The sequence below is a fragment of the Eublepharis macularius genome, chromosome 9, assembly GCF_028583425.1.
Source record: "Eublepharis macularius isolate TG4126 chromosome 9, MPM_Emac_v1.0, whole genome shotgun sequence".
Taxonomy (NCBI): domain Eukaryota; kingdom Metazoa; phylum Chordata; class Lepidosauria; order Squamata; family Eublepharidae; genus Eublepharis; species Eublepharis macularius.
The window spans coordinates 4808696-4831563 of NC_072798.1; the positions used below are offsets into that span (position 1 = coordinate 4808696).

Consider the following 22868-nt stretch of genomic DNA (forward strand, 5'->3'; position numbering starts at 1 on the left):
GCTATTATGCCTTGCTTTTCACCCAGGTGCGTCGCTGGCATCAAGAGCCGTAAGCACCGGGACTCCCAAGCCATCCTGGAGTGTTTGAAGAGCCACCCACTCTTTCCCGTGGCCGAAATCTGCATTGTCAAGCGACTGCCTGATTTGGAGAGCCCGAACGACGGAGTACGTCCGGTGTGCTTGCGCTTCCGGGTTAAATTGATAGCCTGAAGGCTTCTCGGCTCATAGAGCATCTTTTGCAGAAATTCCACCCCTCTCCTAGAAGTTTGTCTTTTCATCCTAACCTGTATCACTTTTATCCATTCCTCTACAAAAAGGGAGTCAGCACTTCGGTGATGTTTTATCACACACACACACACACGCACGCATAACCCTTGTAGATTACATTGGGACACCAGCACACAGGAATTACCGGATGATTTTTTTGAAGACGAATTCTGACTTTCTGGGAGGAGCATTTCTCAATTATGCAGCAGCGTTACAAGGGTGCCACATAAAGGGCTGGGTTTACTGTAGCTCAGATTGGGGGAGTGTATGTGCACAAAGATTAGGGCTGCATTGTGCATTGTTGGCTGTTGCTCTGTTGTGGCACCATAGTGATGGTTCACCACTGGATTTTCCCATGTGGTCAAGGCAATCTGGTTGTACAGGATTGCTAAGATATAGTACTGCTGATATATAGTGCTTTGATCTGGATAGCTCAGGTGAGCTTGTCAGATCTCAGAAGCTAAGCAGGGTCAGCCTTGGTTAGTAATTGGATGGGAGACCTCCAGTGAAGACTAGGGTTGCAGAGGCAGGCAATGGCAAGCCATCTCTGCTAGTTTGACTTGGGAGCACTCTCCACCAATATATAGCACAACATCCCATCTCTTCTGAAGAAGAGAGCTGTGACTCACAGAAGTTCATCCCCTACCACAAATGTTGTTAGTCTTACAGGTGCTACTGAACTCTTGCTCTTTTCTGCTACTGCTACAGACAGATTAACACGGCTACCCATCTTGCTCTATCCCGTCTCTTGCAGATGAAGCAGAGGAACAATTTTCTACTCTGAGAGCCAGTGTAGTGGTTAGAGTATTGATTTGAGAGACCCAGGTTCGAATCCCCACTCTGCCATGAAAGCTTGCTGGGTGACCCCGGGCCAGCCTAAGAGAGTCCACTCACTGATGTATGTTGAACAAACACTAGCGTGGACTGGATTTTGGCGTACGCTGTCAGTGAGTCCAGCGACCTTGCAAGATGTCTTCCAGCTTAAATCTGTAACTGGAGATGAGGATAGACACTCCCAGGGCTTTTTTTCTGGGGAAAGAGGTGGTGGAACTCAGTGGGTTGCTCTTGGAGAAAATAGTCACATGGCTGGTGGCCCCGCCCCCTGATCTCCAGACAGAGGGGAGTTGAGATTGCCCTCCGCGCCGCTTGGCAGCGCGGAGGGCAATCTCAACTCCCCTCTGTCTGGAGATCGGGGTGGGGCCACCAGCCATGTGACCATTTTCAAGAGGTTCCGGAACTCCGTTCCACCACGTTCCTGCTGAAAAAAAGCCCTGGACACTCCCCTCTCCCACCACAGGAAGGTTGAGAACTGGTGAAGAGTAATGGCTACCAGCATATAAGATCCACATCCTTGCTTCAGATCTCTGCTTGGCCATGAACTTGCTAGGTGGCCTTAAGGCAAGCCACTAGTGATTAGTCAGGCAGGTGTGATGTCATGGAGTGATCATAAACATTCTATGCCAAGGCAGCAATAGCAGAGTGTAGCTTGCAAGTATTATTCAGGTAATGTATGCAAGTAACTTGACACCCGCAAAAGGCTGACACAACACAAAATGCTTGTTGTTTTTGACAGATGGCATTATTCCATGCAGGAATTAGTTCTTAAGTAAAGCAGTTGACAAAGTATTCTCTTTTTACCCTCCCTCCCCACCTTTCCTCTCTCCAGATGCCAAATGTTTGGGCTGTGATAGCAGCTATTGTACTCTTCTCTGGAGCTCTCGGTGACATCCAGAAGTTGGTGGCTTGCCTCCAGAGACCCAGTTGCTCCCTCTCACTTGTGGACATCACAGAGGCTTTGTACTGTATGGCCACCCTTCTTCACGCCATGCGGGAAGGCGGTGTTAATGTCAGCAATCGGTATGTGTGCAGAAGAGGAGGGCACTGGTTGGTTGAAGCCGTAAATGTGTTCCAAGCCTGGTGTGAAACTGTCTTCTGCCATAGCAGACCTTTGGTCCTTGTTGGTCAACGCTGTCTACCCCAGGTGGCTGCCAAGACCTTGGGCTGAGGTCTTTCTAGCCATGCTGTTGGAGACTTTTCTGATGGGAGAGGGGTAAAAAAGTTAAAGGTAGTCCCCTGTGCAAGCACCGAGTCATTACTGACCCATGGGAAGACATCGCATCACAACGTTTTCTTGGCAGACTTTCTATGGGGTGGTTTGCCATTGCCTTCCCCAGTCATCTACACTTTACCCCCAGGAAACTGGGCGCTCATTTTACCAACCTCGGAACGATGGAAGGCTGAGTCAACCTTGAGCCAGCAAGCTGAACCTGGCTTCCGCCAGGATCGAACTCAGGTCGTGAGCAGAGTTTGGACTGCAGTACTGCAGTTTACCACTCTGCGCCATGGGGCTCTGGGAGAGGGGTAAATGGCACCAAATAATAGCTAGACCACTATGACACCTTGAGTGCTACTAGCGTCTTGGTTAGGAAGAATAGTCCATGCATTTGTGGCATGACCATGAATAGACAGATTCCTCCGTTGTAGTCCTTGGGGCACTACGGGGGTATAGAGTCAGTGTAGAGGTTTGTAGTTTCTCTTATGCCTCTAGCGAATCGTCTCTCATTTTTTTATCTTGACTCTCATCTTAGGAGCTGAGGGTGGCTATATCGACCCAGAGCCTCTCATCCCCCATCCCTGCCAGTTCTCCAGACCGCACAGGAGCCTCTAAGAGCTCCGGTCGTTAGTTTGAAGCACCCTTGCTTCTGGGTTCTTGTTTGTGTGTGTGTACCTCCTTAGCAAGCAACACTGGACACCGGCTTGTAAAATATAGAAGGATTTATTAGAAAGAGAACATAGGAGCGTGTGCTAGGCAGAAACCGCTCATAAAAGCATTTAGGCAAGGCAAAAACAAATAACAGCTTGCCAACCTATCTATGTTCCATCTAGCTAAAATCCTACTTTGCTGGCTAGCTGTCTAAGCATTCTCTGAGTTATATTGTCGAAGGCTTTCACAGCCGGAGAACTATGGTTGTTGTGGATTTTCCGGGCTGTATAGACCGAGCTGCCAAGACCACGGCTATACAGCCCGGAAAATCCACAACAACCATTCTCTGAGTTGGTTCCAAAGCTGTTTGCTCTTACCCAAGTCCGTCCATGCCAGCTCAATCCAGGCATGCTGGAGTTGGCATGGAGCTAGAAGCTCTCTTCTTCCACAGCTGGTAGCTGGCAGCGATTACCAGGTAGCATAGCTGGTCAAGACTAGACTGAATGGTGTAAAGAGATAAACTGCCTAGAAACAGAGAGGCTGCTTCAAAGTGGAGGGGGCCATCAGCCCACTGAGGAACCAATCAGGGCTCGTTACTTAATTAGAATGTAATAAATGTAATGTAATAAATAATAGAAATGTTGTTGTTAATAGTAATAATAATACCTCGGTGTGAAAGTTTACGGAGAATGGCTACTTTCTCAGGAAACAGAGGCTATGAAGAAATACAGGGCTCTACAAGCACAACCTTTGGGTCATAAAAGAACATACCAACTTGGAACAAATGGAACCTTTCCACCTCATTCTTCCCTGCCCCACCTTGATACTCATTATATGGTACTAACGTCCTGGCTATATTTTATTTCACCTTGCAGTTCCAATGCCCAACACAAACGGATTGCCCATCTAACTGGAGAAGTTTATCTTACTTATCTTTCCTGTGTTTTTAAATTGGTCTGTGGACCCATTTGACTACTGTTAGTTTTGATCTTTAGTGGGTAACTTGCAGTGCACATTTCTCCCACAAGAAAAATACTATCTTTACGGAAAAAAAATAACGTGTTAAATACAGGAGCAATTTAAAAACTGCTCTTTCTGGGATTTAAACTGTCACAAACTTTTAAACGATAGGAATGCCGGTACAGCGAATGATGGCTGTGCCTCTCTCAGCAAACAGGCCTAGAAAGGTCTCTCGCAGGCATGAAGCCTGAACCAAAGTTTTACTCTGTATATGGTGGAACAGGGCCTGCTCCTTACAGTGGCTTACGTGGTTCTCCCCCTTTCATTCTCACAGCGATCCCCTGATATAGGTTAGGTTGAGAATGCATGCCCAGCCCAAGGTCACCCGGTGAGCTTTATGACTGAGCGGAGGATTTCGCTAGACTTACTAGGTTGCCCATCTCCCACCCCCAGTGGCTCTTTCCTGCTCTCATAGTGGGAGAAAACATATGGGTGTGTAACATCGCAGATGCAGCAGTGTGACTTCTGGCCACCCTGTCTGTGACACTTTAGGAATTTACCCTATCTTTATGGTCATCACCATAGAGATGAGGGTCATAGAGCAACACAGTGCCGTCACTTCTGGGTCTTCACCTGGAAAGAATATCACTGTTTCCTGGTATCCGTTTGCTTCTTTCCCAAAACACGTCTTTCCAAAGTAAAAAGTGAAACCCTGGCTTTCCTTCACTAGAGCAGAAGGCGTTTCAGAAGAATCGAGGAAAACGTCATTATTGGATCTGCAAACAGCTGCCCACATCATAAGATGACACTTGCCTTGGAACCTCTCAACCTTTTGGAATTGCCCGCCCCCCCATGGCAGCCCTTTAGTGATTGCTCCCACCTCTAATGGCATCTGTTTTATTGTGGTGCCCGCTAACCCCTCTCAAAGTTGCAGGTGTGCCCAGAGACCCAACGAGCTTGAGGATGCACCCTGCTCTAACCACTACACCATACTGGCTCCTTTGATTGATCACTTTCTTCTTGTAGGATTCACTACAACATTTTCTACTGCCTGTGGCAAATGGAGAACTCCAACTGTAGCACAACCGTCATAAAACCAGCGATATCCAGTGCAAGCTATGAAAGCCACCGGGGCTGCAGGTACTGCCTATCTTACTTATACTGGAATGTAAGCAGGGCTTTTTTTCAGCTGGAACGCAGTGGAACTGAGTTCCAGTACCTCTTGAAAATGGTCACATGGCTGGTGGCCCCGCCCCCTGATCTCCAGACAGAGGGGAGTTGAGATTGCCCTCTGTGCAAGGACCAAGACTGGCCAAGGGCAATTTAAACTTTAAAAAACTCCCCCCTTGTTCCAGCTGCCCCAAAGTGACGTCATTGTGCGGTAATGAGTTCCACCACTGAGTTCCACCACCTCCCAGAAAAAAAAGCCCTGAATATAAGATTTAAGTTTGGCTCTTCTCTGCCTTCCTGCCAAATGACGATGCGATGTCATGGAATGTTTGCAAACACACTGTGTTGAGGAAGCTTTTGAGAGTGGCAGCACAGTGCTGGTTGTGTGAAGGAAGGGAAAGGGCTGTTCTTGCCAGGAAAAGCTTCATGCACAGCCTACAGCTGGGGGTGGGTTGTAGGAATGTTGTATGCTGTCTGTATGGAAGGGACCCCACTGGCAAAGGAGTTTAAGATTCCGGGGAATTATAATGCAAGCAGGAGACAAACTTAGACAAGAAACAGTTTTTAAATACATTTGTATATAAAAGTATTGTAATGGAGAAGCAGAATGAGAATAAGATTTAAATGTAACATCTCGAATACAAATGTATAAAGAAGTAGATATTGAGCACAAATATCCTTTATTTCTTATCATGAGATATAGAATAGATTTTACTTTTGTATTATGATATATCTTCTATTTGTTAAAAGTTATATTGGGTATGTAGAAGTGGTGAAAGTATGTAATATTGAATATGTAGTAATGATGGAACAAACAATGCAGTTGTAAAATAGATTTGTTATGAACTTTGAAACTTAAAATGTTGACTATAAGTGTACCCCAATTTAAGTATTGTATCTTAAAATTTTTAATTTTTTTTTTAATGAAGGCAATGTCAAGGAGGTTCTTGTTTTACATATTCTGTTCCATATAATTATTTTAGATCTATACAATCATGTTATATAATCCTCTTTTTTCCTTTCTGTATTCCCTCTCTACTACATCTTTGTTTCTTAAAATAAAAAATATATTTAAAAATAAGATTCTGGGGGATTGTCGGTTAGGTAGCCAAATAGGCAGCTGTCCTTAAAAGCAGAGCGGAAGGGCTGAACTTCAAGGAGAGATTTAAGCTTCAGACAGAAACAGCAAGCTGGGCCCCAAATCAGGTTTGCGTCGCAGGGATCTTTTAACTGAACAGGTGCACAACAGGCAGAAATGCATCAGGTGAAGAACCATATGGGGGAAGCTTCATCTGGTGAATTTCTGCTTAGTCTATGACTGGTCAGAGTAGAGGAGACCTGCTAGGAAAAAAAAAACAGCAATGGAGAAATGATGAACACAGCCACAGTGTAGTGGTTGTGTCAGTCAAAGTGTGGAGTAGGAGGGCACCAAAGGGAGATGAAGGCTTTCTTGCGAGCTCTGTGGCTCCTGGTGAGCCTGCCACACACATTGAGAATTGGGTCTTAAGTGAATAAGGTTTTCACTGACTTCCTCTGGTTCTTCTCAGCGCTAACTCTAACATCCAGCCAACCTACGAGCAGCAGCAGATCTTAAACCACGCCATCGTTCCAGGGCAGGTGGTGAAAATCATGGCTTTCGCAGGTAAGGCTTGAACTGATGTAACCCTAAAATTGTGGCATTGAGGCTCTGTGCCCTTCGTGGCAAGACGTCCTTCTCCCACTGCATCGATTGGGTTGAGGATGGAACAGGGAAGGGAGAATTTTGCCTACAGCCTTGAGGTCCCTGGGGGCAGGTTGGGATAAAAATGTGCTAAATAGGTAAGACAAGTGGGGGCCTTGCAGATATTGGGAGGGTTTCCTCCACCCCTCCAAACACTCTTGACTGTGCCTTTGGGATCTTTCATGCTCAATTGCGTATGCTGTGTTTTGGTTAGGCAATCAGGATAAATATTGGGATTCACTGATTCTTCTTTAACTGGAAAATTAATCCCTTAAGCAGCTGAGCTGATAGCTGACAGGTTGGGAGTCTATGGTTTTTTTAAGTTTGTTATTTATTTCGTGCATTTATATGCTACGATTTCACCTGTTTGGTCCCTTCTGGCAGCTAACAAATCAGATTAAACTATGCAGCAATAAAACCGTTACGGTTTTAAGACATGCCTTAAATGAAACCATTAGACTGGTCAGTGAAAAAGTTCAGGGGAAATAAAACCCCAAGCACTATCCCATTTGCTTTATTATTAACCTGTCCTCCTTCCAGGGAGATCAAGGCGGCATACTTTGTCCTCATCCTTACAACGACCCTGTGAGGTAGGTTAGGCTGACTCAAGCTCACCTATGGAGCTTCGTTGCCGAATGGGGGCTTGAACCTGGTTCATTCCAGTCTCGGTCCAGCACCCTAACCGCTTTCCCACCCCGCTTCTCTAGTTTGATCTTGTTAAAAGGCCTTCTCTTTCAGTGCTCCTGAGTCGCTGTGATCTCATACTGGGCCTTGCCAGAGAGTTCACAGCAGGGCAGGAGGGGAGGGATGTGTGTGGCTGCACAGAAAAATTCGATGAACAATAGTTGCAAGTATGCACAACCCTGTTTTCATCTTCGTTCTTCTGTGCAGTCCCACACTGGGAGATTACCAAGCTACGCACTCACAACGAGGTGGGGTGAATCTCTCCAAGTCATAATTCACTAATATTACAACTCAGTCATAATACCTAATAAACTTTGTATTTAAAAAGTTTGCAAATGTACAGAAAAATGGGAGAAATGCCAGCAACGACATAAGAACTTGCAATGATTTAAAATTGCATAGTGCTCGCTCTCCCCTTTTTCTTCCTTTCTTTTTTTTTACAACAGACTGCGATCTATCACACCACGTCATACATGATGTGGCAAGAGCGAGTCTTCGCTTTACTCCAGAAGGCCTGTAGGGAGGGGGTGTCTCTCCTACTTCCTGGGGGGGGGGGATGGAATTCTACAGTTTTGGGATGGCAGCTGCAAGAGCTGCCCTTTGGGACCCAGCTCGTCTGACCTTGCATAAGCTCCGCTTCTGGAGACAGGATGGAGTCGTGGCTCAGAGGCAGAGCCTCTGCTTTGCATGCAAAAAGTCCTGGGTTCCGTTCCCGGCATTTCCAGTTAGAAGGACTGGATGGCTGGTGAAGTGAAAGACTTCCACTTTAGACCCCAGAAAGCCACTACCAGTCAGAAGAAACACATGAACACATAAAGCTGCCTTATAGTGAACCAGCCTTTTGGTCTCTCAAAGTCATTATTGTCACACTGGCACCAGCTCTCCAGAATCTCAGGTAGAGTTTTTTTGCATCACTTCCTGATTCTTTCAACTGGAGATGCTGGGAATGGAACCTGGGGACCTCCTGCAAGGCAAGCAGACGATCTACGGTACTGACCTTGCTAGAATAACAGTGAAATCCTAGGCACAGTTATTCCAGTCTAAGTCCATTGAAATCAGTGGGCTAGGCTGGCGTAACTCTGCCTAGGATTTCACTGATCCAGAGGCATTAGCCGTGTTAGTCTGTAGTAGCAAAATAGAAAAGAGTCCAGTAGCACCTTTAAGACTAACCAACTTTACTGTAGCGTAAGCTTTTGAGAATCACAGTTCCCTTCGTCAGATGCATAGAGGGTAAGAAGAAACTCATATATATATAGGTGGTGAGGGGAGGGGGGAGTAGATGCAATCAGTAGCTTCTGATGATGAAATCAGTTACCATTCATAGTCCCCATTCAATCCAAGCCTGACTGAGTCAAATTTACATATGAATTCCAATTCAGCAGCTTCTCGTTGGATTTTGTTTTTGAAAGGTTTCTGTTGAACTACAGTGACCTTTAAGTCCTTGATGGAATGTCCTGGTAGATTGAAGTGTTCTCCCACTGGTTTCTGGATGCTCCACTGGTTTCTGGATGTTGCCATTTTTAATGTCAGAAACCAGTGGGACATCCAGAAACCAGTGGGACATCCAGAAACCAGTGGGAGAACACTTCAATCTACCAGGACTTTCCATCAAGGACTTAAAGGTCACTGTAGTTCAACAGAAACCTTTCAAAAACAAAATCCAATGGGAAGCTGCTGAATTGGAATTCATATGTAAATTTGACTCAGTCAGGCTTGGATTGAATAGGGACTGTGAATGGTTATCTCATTACCAGAAGTAACTGATCCCATTATCAGAAGCTACTGATGGCATCTACTCCCCCCTCCCTTCACCACCTCTATATATATGACCAGTTTCTTCTTACCCTCCATGCATCTGACAAAGAGAACTGTGTTTCTCGAAAGCTTATGCTACAGTAAAGTTGGTTGGTCTTAAAGGTGCTACTGGACTCTTTTCTATTTAGGATTTCATTGTAAGGGTCAGACGCAGTAGAGGCAGTTTCATATATACATGTGAAAGCAACTTCTATTGACCTCAAAACTTGGGAGGTTAATATATATGGAAGCTGCTCTAAGTCTGGTGCCCTTGGTTGGATTCTTGACTCGAGGGTTTAGAAGTTGAAGCTAGAAAGCTGTGCACCCCTCAAGGCCACTCGCCAAACTAAGCAGGACCAGTTCTGTCTAAAGGGGTGGGGGTCGCATGGCGAGCGCTCCGGCAAAACAGCCGCTCCCCTGAGGCAGGAATGACCGAACTGGTTTTGTGTTTCCCTTTCTCCTGCAGGGACTGGGAAGACTTCCACTCTGATTAAGTATGCCGAGAAGTGGTCCAACCTCCGGTTCCTGTACGTGGCGTTCAACAAGACCATCGCAGAGCAGGGCGGTCGGGTATTTCCCCCGAACGTGACGTGCAAGACGATCCATTCCTTGGCCTTTGCAGAAGTTGGCAAGCTGTGAGTCTCCGGCGTGGGAGCAATTTTAGCATCGCTTCTGTCTCTCGGGAGCAGGAGCCCCGTGGCGCAGAGTGGTAAGCTGCAGTACTGCAGCCCAAGCTCTGCTCACGACCTGAGTTCGATCCTGATGGAAGCCGGGTTCAAGTAGCTGGCTCAAGGTTGACTCAGCCCTCCATCCTTCTGAGGTCGGTAAAATGAGTACCCGGTTTCCTGGGGGTAAAGTGTAGATGACCGGGGAAGGCAATGGCAAACCACCCCATTACAAAAAAGTCTGCCAAGAAAACGTTGTGATGCGATGTCCTTCTCATGGGTCAATAATGACTCAGTGCTTGCACAGGGGACTACCTTTACCTTTTTTACCTGTCTCTCGAGGGCCCTGGAAATTACTAGAGTGAGGCAGGTGAAGCAAACCTGTGCCTTGCTCCCCCCCATCGCAGAGCAGGGCGGTCGGGTATTTCCCCCGAACGTGACGTGCAAGACGATCCATTCCTTGGCCTTTGCAGAAGTTGGCAAGCTGTGAGTCTCCGGCGTGGGAGCAATTTTAGCATCGCTTCTGTCTCTCGGGAGCAGGAGCCCCGTGGCGCAGAGTGGTAAGCTGCAGTACTGCAGCCCAAGCTCTGCTCACGACCTGAGTTCGATCCTGATGGAAGCCGGGTTCAAGTAGCTGGCTCAAGGTTGACTCAGCCCTCCATCCTTCTGAGGTCGGTAAAATGAGTACCCGGTTTCCTGGGGGTAAAGTGTAGATGACCGGGGAAGGCAATGGCAAACCACCCCATTACAAAAAAGTCTGCCAAGAAAACGTTGTGATGCGATGTCCTTCCCATGGGTCAATAATGACTCAGTGCTTGCACAGGGGACTACCTTTACCTTTTTTACCTGTCTCTCGAGGGCCCTGGAAATTACTAGAGTGAGGCAGGTGAAGCAAACTTGTGCCTTGCTCCCCCCCATCGCAGAGCAGGGCGGTCGGGTATTTCCCCCGAACGTGACGTGCAAGACGATCCATTCCTTGGCCTTTGCAGAAGTTGGCAAGCTGTGAGTCTCCGGCGTGGGAGCAATTTTAGCATCGCTTCTGTCTCTCGGGAGCAGGAGCCCCGTGGCGCAGAGTGGTAAGCTGCAGTACTGCAGCCCAAGCTCTGCTCACGACCTGAGTTCGATCCTGATGGAAGCCGGGTTCAAGTAGCTGGCTCAAGGTTGACTCAGCCCTCCATCCTTCTGAGGTCGGTAAAATGAGTACCCGGTTTCCTGGGGGTAAAGTGTAGATGACCGGGGAAGGCAATGGCAAACCACCCCATTACAAAAAAGTCTGCCAAGAAAACGTTGTGATGCGATGTCCTTCCCATGGGTCAATAATGACTCAGTGCTTGCACAGGGGACTACCTTTACCTTTTTTACCTGTCTCTCGAGGGCCCTGGAAATTACCAGAGTGAGGCAGGTGAAGCAAACCTGTGCCTTGCTCCCCCCCATCGCAGAGCAGGGCGGTCGGGTATTTCCCCCGAACGTGACGTGCAAGACGATCCATTCCTTGGCCTTTGCAGAAGTTGGCAAGCTGTGAGTCTCCGGCGTGGGAGCAATTTTAGCATCGCTTCTGTCTCTCGGGAGCAGGAGCCCCGTGGCGCAGAGTGGTAAGCTGCAGCACTGCAGCCCAAGCTCTGCTCACAACCTGAGTTCGATCCTGGTGGAAGCCGGGTTCAAGTAGCTGGCTCAAGGTTGACTCAGCCCTCCATCCTTCTGAGGTCGGTAAAATGAGTACCCGGTTTCCTGGGGGTAAAGTGTAGATGACCGGGGAAGGCAATGGCAAACCACCCCATTACAAAAAAGTCTGCCAAGAAAACGTTGTGATGCGATGTCCTTCCCATGGGTCAATAATGACTCAGTGCTTGCACAGGGGACTACCTTTACCTTTTTTACCTGTCTCTCGAGGGCCCTGGAAATTACTAGAGTGAGGCAGGTGAAGCAAACCTGTGCCTTGCTCCCCCCCATCGCAGAGCAGGGCGGTCGGGTATTTCCCCCGAACGTGACGTGCAAGACGATCCATTCCTTGGCCTTTGCAGAAGTTGGCAAGCTGTGAGTCTCCGGCGTGGGAGCAATTTTAGCATCGCTTCTGTCTCTCGGGAGCAGGAGCCCCGTGGCGCAGAGTGGTAAGCTGCAGCACTGCAGCCCAAGCTCTGCTCACAACCTGAGTTCGATCCTGGTGGAAGCCGGGTTCAAGTAGCTGGCTCAAGGTTGACTCAGCCCTCCATCCTTCTGAGGTCGGTAAAATGAGTACCCGGTTTCCTGGGGGTAAAGTGTAGATGACCGGGGAAGGCAATGGCAAACCACCCCATTACAAAAAAGTCTGCCAAGAAAACGTTGTGATGCGATGTCCTTCCCATGGGTCAATAATGACTCAGTGCTTGCACAGGGGACTACCTTTACCTTTTTTACCTGTCTCTCGAGGGCCCTGGAAATTACTAGAGTGAGGCAGGTGAAGCAAACCTGTGCCTTGCTCCCCCCCATCGCAGAGCAGGGCGGTCGGGTATTTCCCCCGAACATGACGTGCAAGACGATCCATTCCTTGGCCTTTGCAGAAGTTGGCAAGCTGTGAGTCTCCGGCGTGGGAGCAATTTTAGCATCGCTTCTGTCTCTCGGGAGCAGGAGCCCCGTGGCGCAGAGTGGTAAGCTGCAGCACTGCAGCCCAAGCTCTGCTCACAACCTGAGTTCGATCCTGGTGGAAGCCGGGTTCAAGTAGCTGGCTCAAGGTTGACTCAGCCCTCCATCCTTCTGAGGTCGGTAAAATGAGCACCCAGTTTCCTGGGGGTAAAGTGTAGATGACCGGGGAAGGCAATGGCAAACCACCCCATTACAAAAAAGTCTGCCAAGAAAACGTTGTGATGCGATGTCCTTCCCATGGGTCAATAATGACTCAGTGCTTGCACAGGGGACTACCTTTACCTTTTTTACCTGTCTCTCGAGGGCCCTGGAAATTACTAGAGTGAGGCAGGTGAAGCAAACCTGTGCCTTGCTCCCCCCCACCCCTTACCGGGAAAAAGGGCTTTAGCTGCGATCACAATGACCAGGATATTTATTTATTCATTTGGAATATTTCTGTGATGTCTCTTCAGAGTCCTGCTTTGAGAGGCTTACAACTAAAATGACATCGCAGTTTTAAAAACATGCCATTAAAAACATGACATTGGACAACATAAAAACTATCCATAAAACAGAGGCAGAGCATTAAAAGATTGGCAAGTTAACGTCACTAAAAGCCTGGGTTCAAAGATGCTTTTTGGCCATGCATCTGAAAGAAAGTAGAGTAATAATAATAATAATAACATTCAATTTATATGCTGCTCTTCTGGACAACTTAATGCCCACTCAGAGCAGTTATTATTATCCCCACGACAATCACCCTGTGAGGTGGGTGCATCTGAGAGAGCTCTGAGAGAGCTGTGACTGACCCAAGGTCACCTAACTGGCTTCAAGTGGAGAAGTGGGGAATCAAACCTGGCTCTCCAGATTAGAGTCCTGCTGCCCTTAACCACTACACCAAACTGGTGAGCCTCAAGATACCCAATATTTTTTCTCAGCAATTCTACCACCTCATGTTCAGATGTGGAACAGGCCTTGGGACTTAGGTTTAGGTGCAGAAAGTCATCAACCAAGGAAGGGCAGCCAGTTGGGTCCCTAACCATTGATTCCAGATATGACCGATCACAAGGTTTCATACTGGCCACCAATCGCAGGAATCAATATTGCCTGCCCCTCTGTGCTGGGAGAAGGACATCCAGTTTGGTGTAGTGGTTAAGAGTGGTGGGACTCTAATCTGGAGAGCCGGGTTTGATTCCCCACTCCTCTGCTTGAAGCCAGCCAGGTGACCTTGGGCTAGTCACAGCTCTCTCAGAGCTCTCTCAGCCCCACCCACCTCACAGGGTGTTTTGTTGTGGGGATAATAATGGCATGCTTTGTAAACCGCTCTGAGTGGGCATGAAGTTGTCCTGAAGGGCGGTATATAAATCGAATGTTGTTGTTGTTGTTGTTAAGGTTCTGAGGCCCATTGAGACAGACAGCACAACAGACTGCAGCACTTCAGACTGCAGATGGAAGACCACGTGCTGGAAAGGTCCCGTGTTTAAAAATCACCTGCAAACAGAATACCAGCACAGTAAGCTAAGAGAGGGAGTAGATGCTTTCTCCTTACTGTGCTAGTTTTCCAGTTGCAAGGAGCTGTCCATGCAAAGGAGTATTCAAATTTGGAAGCCGTCACCTGCAGTCCAAAGTTATGCAGTCCACTCCCCCATCTCATTGTTCCATGTGTAGACCAGGACAGAGACTTGACACAGATGCAGTCCTGGGCCGTTTCCAGATGGTTTACCTTCTGCCGCTCCATGCCGCAACGTCACGGCTCGTGCCGGGGAAAACGCGAAATATCGTGTTTTCTTGCACGAATTTTGCGCAACGTTGCACAAAACTTGCGTGATATTTCGCGTTCGCCCCAGGACGAGCCGCGACATTGCGGCATGGAGCGGCAGAAGGTAAGCCATCTGGAAACGGCCCTGGATGGCCAACTAGACCAGGCCCAGCCTCCATTTCTGGAGGTTCCTTGGAACAAGCCCTGGATCCTTCCAAGCAAAAGCTTGGGGATAGTCTGGGGTTACTCTTCGGTATATTTGAGGTCTGGGTTGAGGTTAAACATGGGTGAGAAGACTCCTTCATTCTTTGAAACACTGACCTGGCCGCCCTTTCCAATGTGCTACAGTTACAGCCGGAAAGGCAAGCTGAACGTCGGCTCTCTGAGCTCCTACTGGGTCAGCTTCGTCCTCGAGAACCGCACGGGGCAGTCTCTCTTCATAAGAGCCAAGTCAGTCATCCAGACCCTCACGGCATTTTTTGCCTCCCCGGATACGGCCATCACTTCCGAGCACACGCCCATCTGGTGTAAGAACACCCACGGAGAGAGGGTTCTTGTCCAGGAGGAAGAGAAGAGAGTGAGTATCGGGTGGCAAAACTGGGTGGCTCATATGATGGCCATTTCCTCACACGTTGAATAATGCACTTTCAATGCACTTTAGCAATCCTTTGGAAGTGGATTTTTTGTTCCACACATGGAAAAGCAGTTCCAAATGAAAGTGGATTATCCAACGTGTGTGGAAGCAGCCGATTTTGTGGAATGCTGTTGTAGGTGGCTTGCTTGTCCACATGTGTATGTGCAGCAGGTGCCAGTGTCTGCCATTAACCTTCCATTGCCTGCGGAACTCCCTGCCACAAGATGCTGTAGTTGCTCGCTTCAGTGGCTTTAAAAAAGAATCGGGGTTGATAGATCTACCAGTCTCTTGCCATGGTAGATGAGTGTTCAGAAGCAGTCTACCTTTACAGATGCAGAACGCTCAAATAGCAAGAGGATAATTGTGAATTTATGGAGAATATTGTGGATTTATGGAGATGTCTGGCTGACTGCTGCTGGAAGTGAGTTGGGGGACTAGATGGGCCTCGGTAGCAACAGGGGAGTTGAAGCCATAAAGATGCAAACTGGAGCCATGTTGGGCAGTGTGGCTGAGCGTTCATTTCAGCTGCCGTTCCTCACCCCTCACCTCACTCTTTTCAGCCACTGTCCTGGTATGTGGCATAGTGGCTGCTGATCTCAGCCACAACTAGCTAGCCACTATCAGCCTCGTCTCTCTCCTCGCAGGAGGTAATCACAGTGGCCTACCTTACAGGGTTGTTGTAATGATCGCTCTTGCCGTGTTTATGAACACACCGTACCCTACTAACGAATGAAATACAAGACAAAATAATGTACAAAATTAAGTAAACAAAAATGAATGTTCTTAGAAACATCAAAGATTCTAGGAAAATTTTTATTGGACTTACTGGAGGTCAATATAACCGATAAATGAGTGGAATAGATTTAAAACTTTTATTATTACTCTGTAAACTGCTGTCAACGTCGTTTGCGATTGATATGTTTATGAACACAGACTGTCGAAATTCTGGCATTCAGCAAAGCTTTCTTTTCCTCAAAAAATCATTGCAGATCCAGCTGGAGTCCATTTCTAGTGGCTCATAGCTATTGTGATATTTCACAACTGTGATGTTGCATGTGTTTGTCACAATTGCAGTGCTGCAAAATGAGCCACCATGGGAGGTACTGTCGCTTAGTGAAGAGAGCACGTGGCTCTTGAATGTAGAGGATATCTCCTATCAAAGAATCCCCTATGGCAGCTATTGGGGAGGCCCTTTCTCTGCCAGAGACCCTGAAGAATTGCCACCAGTCCAAATGAATAATACTAGAGTTGGGTGGACAAACGGGAGGACTCACTGCTTCATATGTTTATGGGTTTATATTGAACTCCTGATGCCACGATCAGTTCATTAAAAAAACATCTAAAACCTGCAATCTTCCCCTTGTGTCCAATTTGAAAGAGCAACGGTTAACAGTGGGACTCCCTGCCGCAAGGTATAGCAGCGACTGCAAGGCCATTCACTACCACTGAACAATGAATGTTCTAGCATCGAACAAACGTAAAGGTGACTTATACCGAGTCAGAGCTGGTCCAGCTAGGCCATTCTGGTCTTTTCAGACTATCAGGGGGTCTTCAGGGTCTCGAGCTGAGGTCCTTTCTATCACCAGCTGCCTGATTTATAACTGGAGATGAGCCTCTACCCATGTGCCAACTAGGTTAGGCAGCTTTTAAAATTACATGGAAAAATAGACGTACTGGGTAAAGATTCCTAGCTGTGACAGCTGAGTGGAACTTCCATGTTTAGGAATAGTGTGCCTCTGAATACCAGATGCTAGGAGAGAACATCATGGGAGTGGTTATCCCAAAGTAGGCTTGAAGGTGCCTGGTGGCAGAAACATAATGCTAGACTAGATGGTCTGATTCATAAAAACATAAGAAAAGCCTGCCAGATCGGATGAGTGGTCCATCATATTTATTTATTATTTATTCCTTCATTAATACCCCACCTTTCTCCCCAAAATGTCTTACGACGTTCTCCTCTCCCCCATTTTATCCTCACAACAACCTTGTGAGGTAGGTTAGGCCAAGGGTGGGTGAGTGGCCCAAAGTCACCCAGCAATCTTCCATGGCAAGAGTCGAGATTCGAACCTGAGTCTGCCAGATCCTAGTTTGACGCTCTAGCCACTACACCACACTGGCTGTCGTCTAATTTAGCACCCTGCTTCACACAACCAGTTGCCCTGGAGGGCAAGACTGTTTTGACGTTCTTGTGCCTTCTAGATCGTAATTGAGGAAGCAAACCGTATTTGGGACAATATGAGACGTCTGACCCCGACAAAAGAGATGGCGCACAAGATGACCCATGATGGTACGTGGGGGTGAGGGAGCTGTACATGTCATAAGCGAACATTTGGCCATACGTGGGGGGAGAGTTCCTATTTTAAAGCACCTTCAGTCTTGTCCAGAAATGGGAGAAAAGGTCTCTTATAGCTTGAATCTGAAAAATACATCTCTGTTCAGGGTTTTTTTTTTTCGTCTGTGGGGTTTATCCGTAGTGGAGAGCCCTTGTCGATTCATTTCAAAGACCGAGCGAATTTGCTAGTCCAAAAGAATCCTTGCCTGCAAACCCACGCTTATGACACAGCTAGCTAAGCATGGAAGCTTCCTGTCCCGTAACATGGTCAAGCCCCAGAAGCTTAAAAATGGCTACGGCATGTTCCAAAATCAAAAGTCGTGCGTCTTCCATTCCAGGTTACTTGAAGCTTTGGCAACTTAGTAAGCCTCGGCTTTCCGACTACGATGCCATTTTTGTCGATGAGGCCCAAGACTGCACTCCTGGTGAGTAACATGCAGGGTTGAGTTGAAGCAGCGGGGGCTTTTTTATGGACATCTTTTGCACACCCCTCTTTGAAGAGGGACTTCTTGTCTGGGCAGTGACTTGGGGGAGGCAGTGCACGAATTTTTATTTATTTATTTATTTACGGCATTTATAGTCCGCCTTCCTCACTGAGTCTCAAGGCGGATTACACAGTATGAGGTTAATACAATCAGTATTAAGTACATTTCAATTCAATACCAGATACGTTTAAAAAACATAGCATTAGCAAGGATCCAAGACAGAGTAGAAAAAATACTGGAGCAAAACATAATCAATTCTGAGATTAACATTAGACAACATGGAGCGCTGGTTGTACATAGGAGTACATAATTTAAAGCAGCAGATGATATACAAGGCAAAAATAGTGATGAAGTCAGTGGAAACAGTGAATAAGATGGGAGATAGAGAGACTCGGAACACATACAGTAGGAGTAACGGAGAGAAAAAAATGTTTATTGAAACTGTCTATTAACCAAGCATGGCCCCATTGTGTCTTACAATAATATGCATACTAAATTAAGTCCTAAAGGTTTGTAATAGCCAATGGCTATGCTTGGCTAGCTAGCAAGAGATTTCTATTTTACCTCTAGCTTTATGCCCTCCGAATCGCATCCTCTTTTGCCCTTCACATCACTTTCAAAGGGTGTTCTTATAGTTACTTATCCTAAAAGTGCTCAAAAGGTTGCCTTCCAGCAGAAACTGGGAAGAGGAGAGAAAAAGCACCCCCCTACACTGCACCTTGAACAGAGGGGGCTCTGGTGCAGAATTTGCAGGTGCAAAATGTGATGAAGAGAACTGTGATTCTCGAAAGCTTATGCTTCAGTAAAGTTGGTTAGTCTTAAAGGTGCTACTGGACTTTTTATCTTTAAGGCTCTTATCCGGCTCCCTGACAGCTGCTCTTCCAAGTCTCAGTCTTTTTCTGATTTCTTCACTGCAGTCTCCCTTTTGGTTGATGATTGAGCCAAGGAATAGAAAATCTTGAACAATTTCAATTTCCTCAGTGGAGAAGATGAGCCTGCGTAAATACAGTTCTGTTCTAGTAACAGTGTCTTTGCCTGTGACTTTGGAAGGTTTGCAGTTCTGCGTGAAGTGGAAGGGAATCTTTTCCAACCCTGTTTCTCCCATTCTTCTTCCTGTAGCTGTTATGGACGTGGTCCTTTCCCAGCCCTGTGGCATCATCTTGGTAGGAGACCCACACCAGCAGATCTACACCTTCCGGGGGGCCGTCAATGCCCTGGAGAAGGTGCCACACACCCACCTCTTCTACCTGACGCGGGTAAGGCTGAGCGGTTTTTCATGTCTTTCCCTGGAAGACGCAATGCTTGCTTTGCGGTGCCTGCTTGGAGGCCCCGTGGAGATCTCTTCAGACCCTCGAAGTCTTGTTCTGAGAACCTCTCAGTGCCTTGGCTGTGGGCTGCTCTCAAGGGAGAGCTTTTGGAAGCCATACTTTCTGGCTCTCAAGCCTTTTCCTGTAAATCCTGGGCAAGTGGGTCTTCTCTGTGGTTACACAGTGGCAAGGCAATGTGTAGGGGGGTAGCCATGGTGCAGAAGATGGGTGGAGGCAGTGGGAGACCGTTGCCCCATTGCTGGTTCCAAGGGAGGGTGGCAGTGCCCGTTGTGGCTGGCGATCCCAGAGGAACGCCAGCTCCGTTGCCACACAACAGAAGCCTGTTCCCTATTCCTCTGGGCTGTGGCAGTCCCAAAGTTATTGAAGAAGAACCAGGAATTGGCCGTGGGCTGAGGAGAAAGGGGACACCAGCAACATTCAAGGGCGAAAGGCAGCTAGGCCACAGAGGAGTCCCCTAAAGTCTGACTGAGCTTGACAGGATGGGGAGAAGAAAAGCCAAGTGGTGTTTTTCTCCCTTCTATCTATCAGAAACTCAGCGAGTGTCTGTCAAATCCTGAAAATCCCTATTGGCCCAGAATCTCATCCTCCACGTTGAGTTCTGCCATGACATACTCCACAGACTCCTCAGAAAACGGGTCTGCTGAAACGCCCACTCTTTTTAATTATCTTTTTATATAAACGTTATTGAAAGGTTTTTTAAAAATACATACAGTTTAAAACATATAAAGGAAAACCAAAAAGAGAAAGTTAAAAAAAAGATACATATATAAAAAAGTGGATAATGTTTTCTCTCTTGTCAGAGCAGTAAGTTTAGCCGACTCGGCTAAACTTACTACTGTGATGAAAGAGAAAATATTATCCATATTTTCAACAAACTGGAAACCCCTTATTGACTTTGTGCATGAGACTGAAAAAAAAAATGAACTCTGGTTTTGAAGCATAAGAGGGGAAAGAAAAAGATCAAAGAAAAGAGGACTATAAATGAAGTTTTAGTATGATAACAAGACCACAATTGTGAATGCTGTAATATTGCCGATATTTGTCGTAGAGAAAATCGAAAGTTCTTCCTATATATCTCCTTTTTCTTTTTTCTGGCTCTTTTTTATCATCAGCTTGCTAAAAGGAAACTGAATCCAAAGCTGAGGGATATAGCTGCCAGTGGAGGAGCTGTTGTTATTAACTTATAGTCCGCCTTTTTCACTGAGGTCCATGGTGGATTACACAGTGCAAGAGAAAACACAATCTAATCAAAAGCTAAGCCATTCACTGAGCAAAGTGCAATAGTGAACAACAGTAAGGGCATTCAGGGAAAGAGATACAATCTGGTATGGTAGCAGAAAATTTGAAAAACAAGCCTAAAAACCGAGCACAGAAATGAAATCTTTCTGGTTTCTAATTTCTGATTACTAATTTACATGGCATGTTTAGCAATGTAGGAAGCTCCCCAGTAGGTATATGTGTATATCAGCAGACAGTACCCAGCAGAGTAGCGTATAGTTTCTGTCCCTACCAACACATCTTCTGTGTTACCTCCTCAACTGTCTCCTCTTCTCTGGGTACTGTCTGCATGTTAGTGGGAGGTCACCAGGCAGATTCAGTTTTGGCATTTGCCTAGGTGAATGGTGCGTGTGCGTACCCCATCATCCTCTGTACAGGCTGCTTGTAGTGCGAGCTGAGTTTGAGTCTTTTACTGGAGCTGTATTGGGCCAATTTATGTAGTTAGTGGTCTCAGAAGTGGCTATTCTGGTTTTTTTGGGGGGAGGGACTTTGTTTAGTGCTACAGTGTGCTCTCTAATTTCTTTGTTTCCCCATGTCTGCTCCTCTTTGGTAGAGTTTCCGATTTGGTCCTGAGATAGCGTACATCGGAGCTTCCATTCTTGATATCTGCAAAAAAGTTCGAAATAAGACCCTGGTGGGCGGCACCCAAGAGGGTGAGCTCTCTAAACTTATGCTAATATTTTAGGGGTTGCTTGGGGTTACTTTATTGCTTTCTCTGGATTCATCTTGGCGTTGCAACACTTTTGGCAGGTGACGTCACTGGGAGAGATCCGGGAGGAAAAGTGGCCATCTTGACCCGGAGCAACCAGATGGTCTTTGATTCAGCCGTGCATGTCACTAGAGCAGAACCGCCTGCTAAAATACACTTGATTGGGGTAAGTGTGACACGAGGAGGCAGTGGGCATACTCGGGAAGGCTGGATAACCAAACTGAAAATCAAGGGACTCCTGTTGGAGGTATAAGGGCAAAGACAAAGGATTCTGAAACAGCCGGACCAATTTGGAAGCGCTATCATTGTATTTGGAGTGGTGATAGCATTTAAGATGTCGGACTTGGTGAAGTTTATGTATACCTGTCATAGAGAAAACTGAAAATGGTTTATTATATATGTATTTTTTTCTCTTACTGTTTTCTGTTTCTTTTTTCTTTTTTGCCTTATATATACATATTTTCTTTTTCTTTTCCCTCTAATGGGATTTTAATCTTTTTATTAAAATAAAAAATTATCTGAAAGATGTTGAACTAGTATCTGGGAGACCCGGGTGCGAATCTCTGCTCTGCTTTGGAAGCTTGCTGGGTGACGTTGGGCCGGTTGCACCCTCTTGGCCTAGCCTACCTCATAGGGGTGTTGTGAGGCTAGAACTGAGGAGAGGAGAATGATGTAAGCTGCTTGGGTCCCCTCTGGAGAGAAAGGCAGGATAGGGTATAAATGAAAAGCTCTTCCAGCCCACGCATTCTGGTCCAAGGCTTTGTGTGATTTTTGTAGGTTTGCCCTTTTATTTCTCTTTTAATTAAAAAAAACCTTTCTAGTTGAACATCTGGTACATTTATTTTGAGAGTTCTCTTAAGGGAATAATCCACTTAAACATAGGTGGAGAATCCCAGTTACCCTTTCTCACTTGTCTCCTTTAAGCTAATTCCTCCAAATAATTAGGAGACTGCCTATTTGAGTAACACCTTTGCATTGGACTGATTGGCCCCTGCCTGTAGCACCTTAAAGACCAACTAGATTTCCAGGGTATGAACTTTTGAGAATCAGAGCTCCCTTTGTATCTGACGAAGGGAGCTCGAAAGCTCATACCCTGGAATTCTAGTTGGTCTTTAAGGTGCTACTGAACCTGAATCTTGCTGTTCTCCTGCAGACAAATGCATCTACCTACCTGGAAGTAGCCCTTGCCTGTGTGCCTCCAGGCAATTCCAGATCCCATGGAAAAGTTTGTACATTTTAAGAGCTTCTATTTTAAAAGCATTGATAAAATGATGAATGTACAGGTAAACAGGTATACGGTGCCAAGTGGTGGGCGTAAGCAGTTTGTGGCAGCAAGTGGTACTGGCTGCTGCCTTGCAGGTGGAGGTGGGATCAATGGCTGAAATTAGTGGGAGGCACCCAAAGGCATTTTGTCCATGGGCATCTGAAACATGCCCTGGGACCAAGGTGAGCCTAATCAGCTGTTGCGTAAGCCTGATGCGTAAAGATTGGGGTTCTGCATTGGACACAAAACTTGAGCGTGTTTTGTGTGTGTGTGTACACATTGGCTGATTCCACACACATTGGATAATGCATTTCCAGTCCTCTTTATAGATCATTTGGAATGGATTTTTTCATATACGGAACAAAAAAAATCTACCTCAAATGATTAATAAAGTGCATTGAAAGTGCATTATCCAACGTGTACGGGATCAGCCATTGTCTTGAAAATTATTTCTTTGTTCATTTCCTTCATTTATTGTCTGCTGTTCTCGTTGAGACTTGAAGAGGATTGGCTTGAA

General features: G+C 46.6%; 1 protein-coding gene across 1 annotated transcript in view; it reads left to right on the forward strand.

The window, feature by feature from the left end:
- FBH1 (F-box DNA helicase 1) overlaps positions 1 to 22868 on the forward strand; it is a 45249-nt gene that overhangs the window by 11234 nt on the left and 11147 nt on the right. Inside the window, exons 5-15 of the mRNA XM_054989361.1 lie at positions 27 to 165; positions 1934 to 2124; positions 4958 to 5071; positions 6649 to 6743; positions 9766 to 9934; positions 14670 to 14898; positions 17155 to 17242; positions 17626 to 17712; positions 18892 to 19028; positions 20932 to 21031; positions 21129 to 21253. Coding sequence (XP_054845336.1) covers positions 27 to 165; positions 1934 to 2124; positions 4958 to 5071; positions 6649 to 6743; positions 9766 to 9934; positions 14670 to 14898; positions 17155 to 17242; positions 17626 to 17712; positions 18892 to 19028; positions 20932 to 21031; positions 21129 to 21253 — 1474 coding nt within the window. The remainder of the gene's footprint in view (positions 1 to 26; positions 166 to 1933; positions 2125 to 4957; positions 5072 to 6648; positions 6744 to 9765; positions 9935 to 14669; positions 14899 to 17154; positions 17243 to 17625; positions 17713 to 18891; positions 19029 to 20931; positions 21032 to 21128; positions 21254 to 22868) is intronic.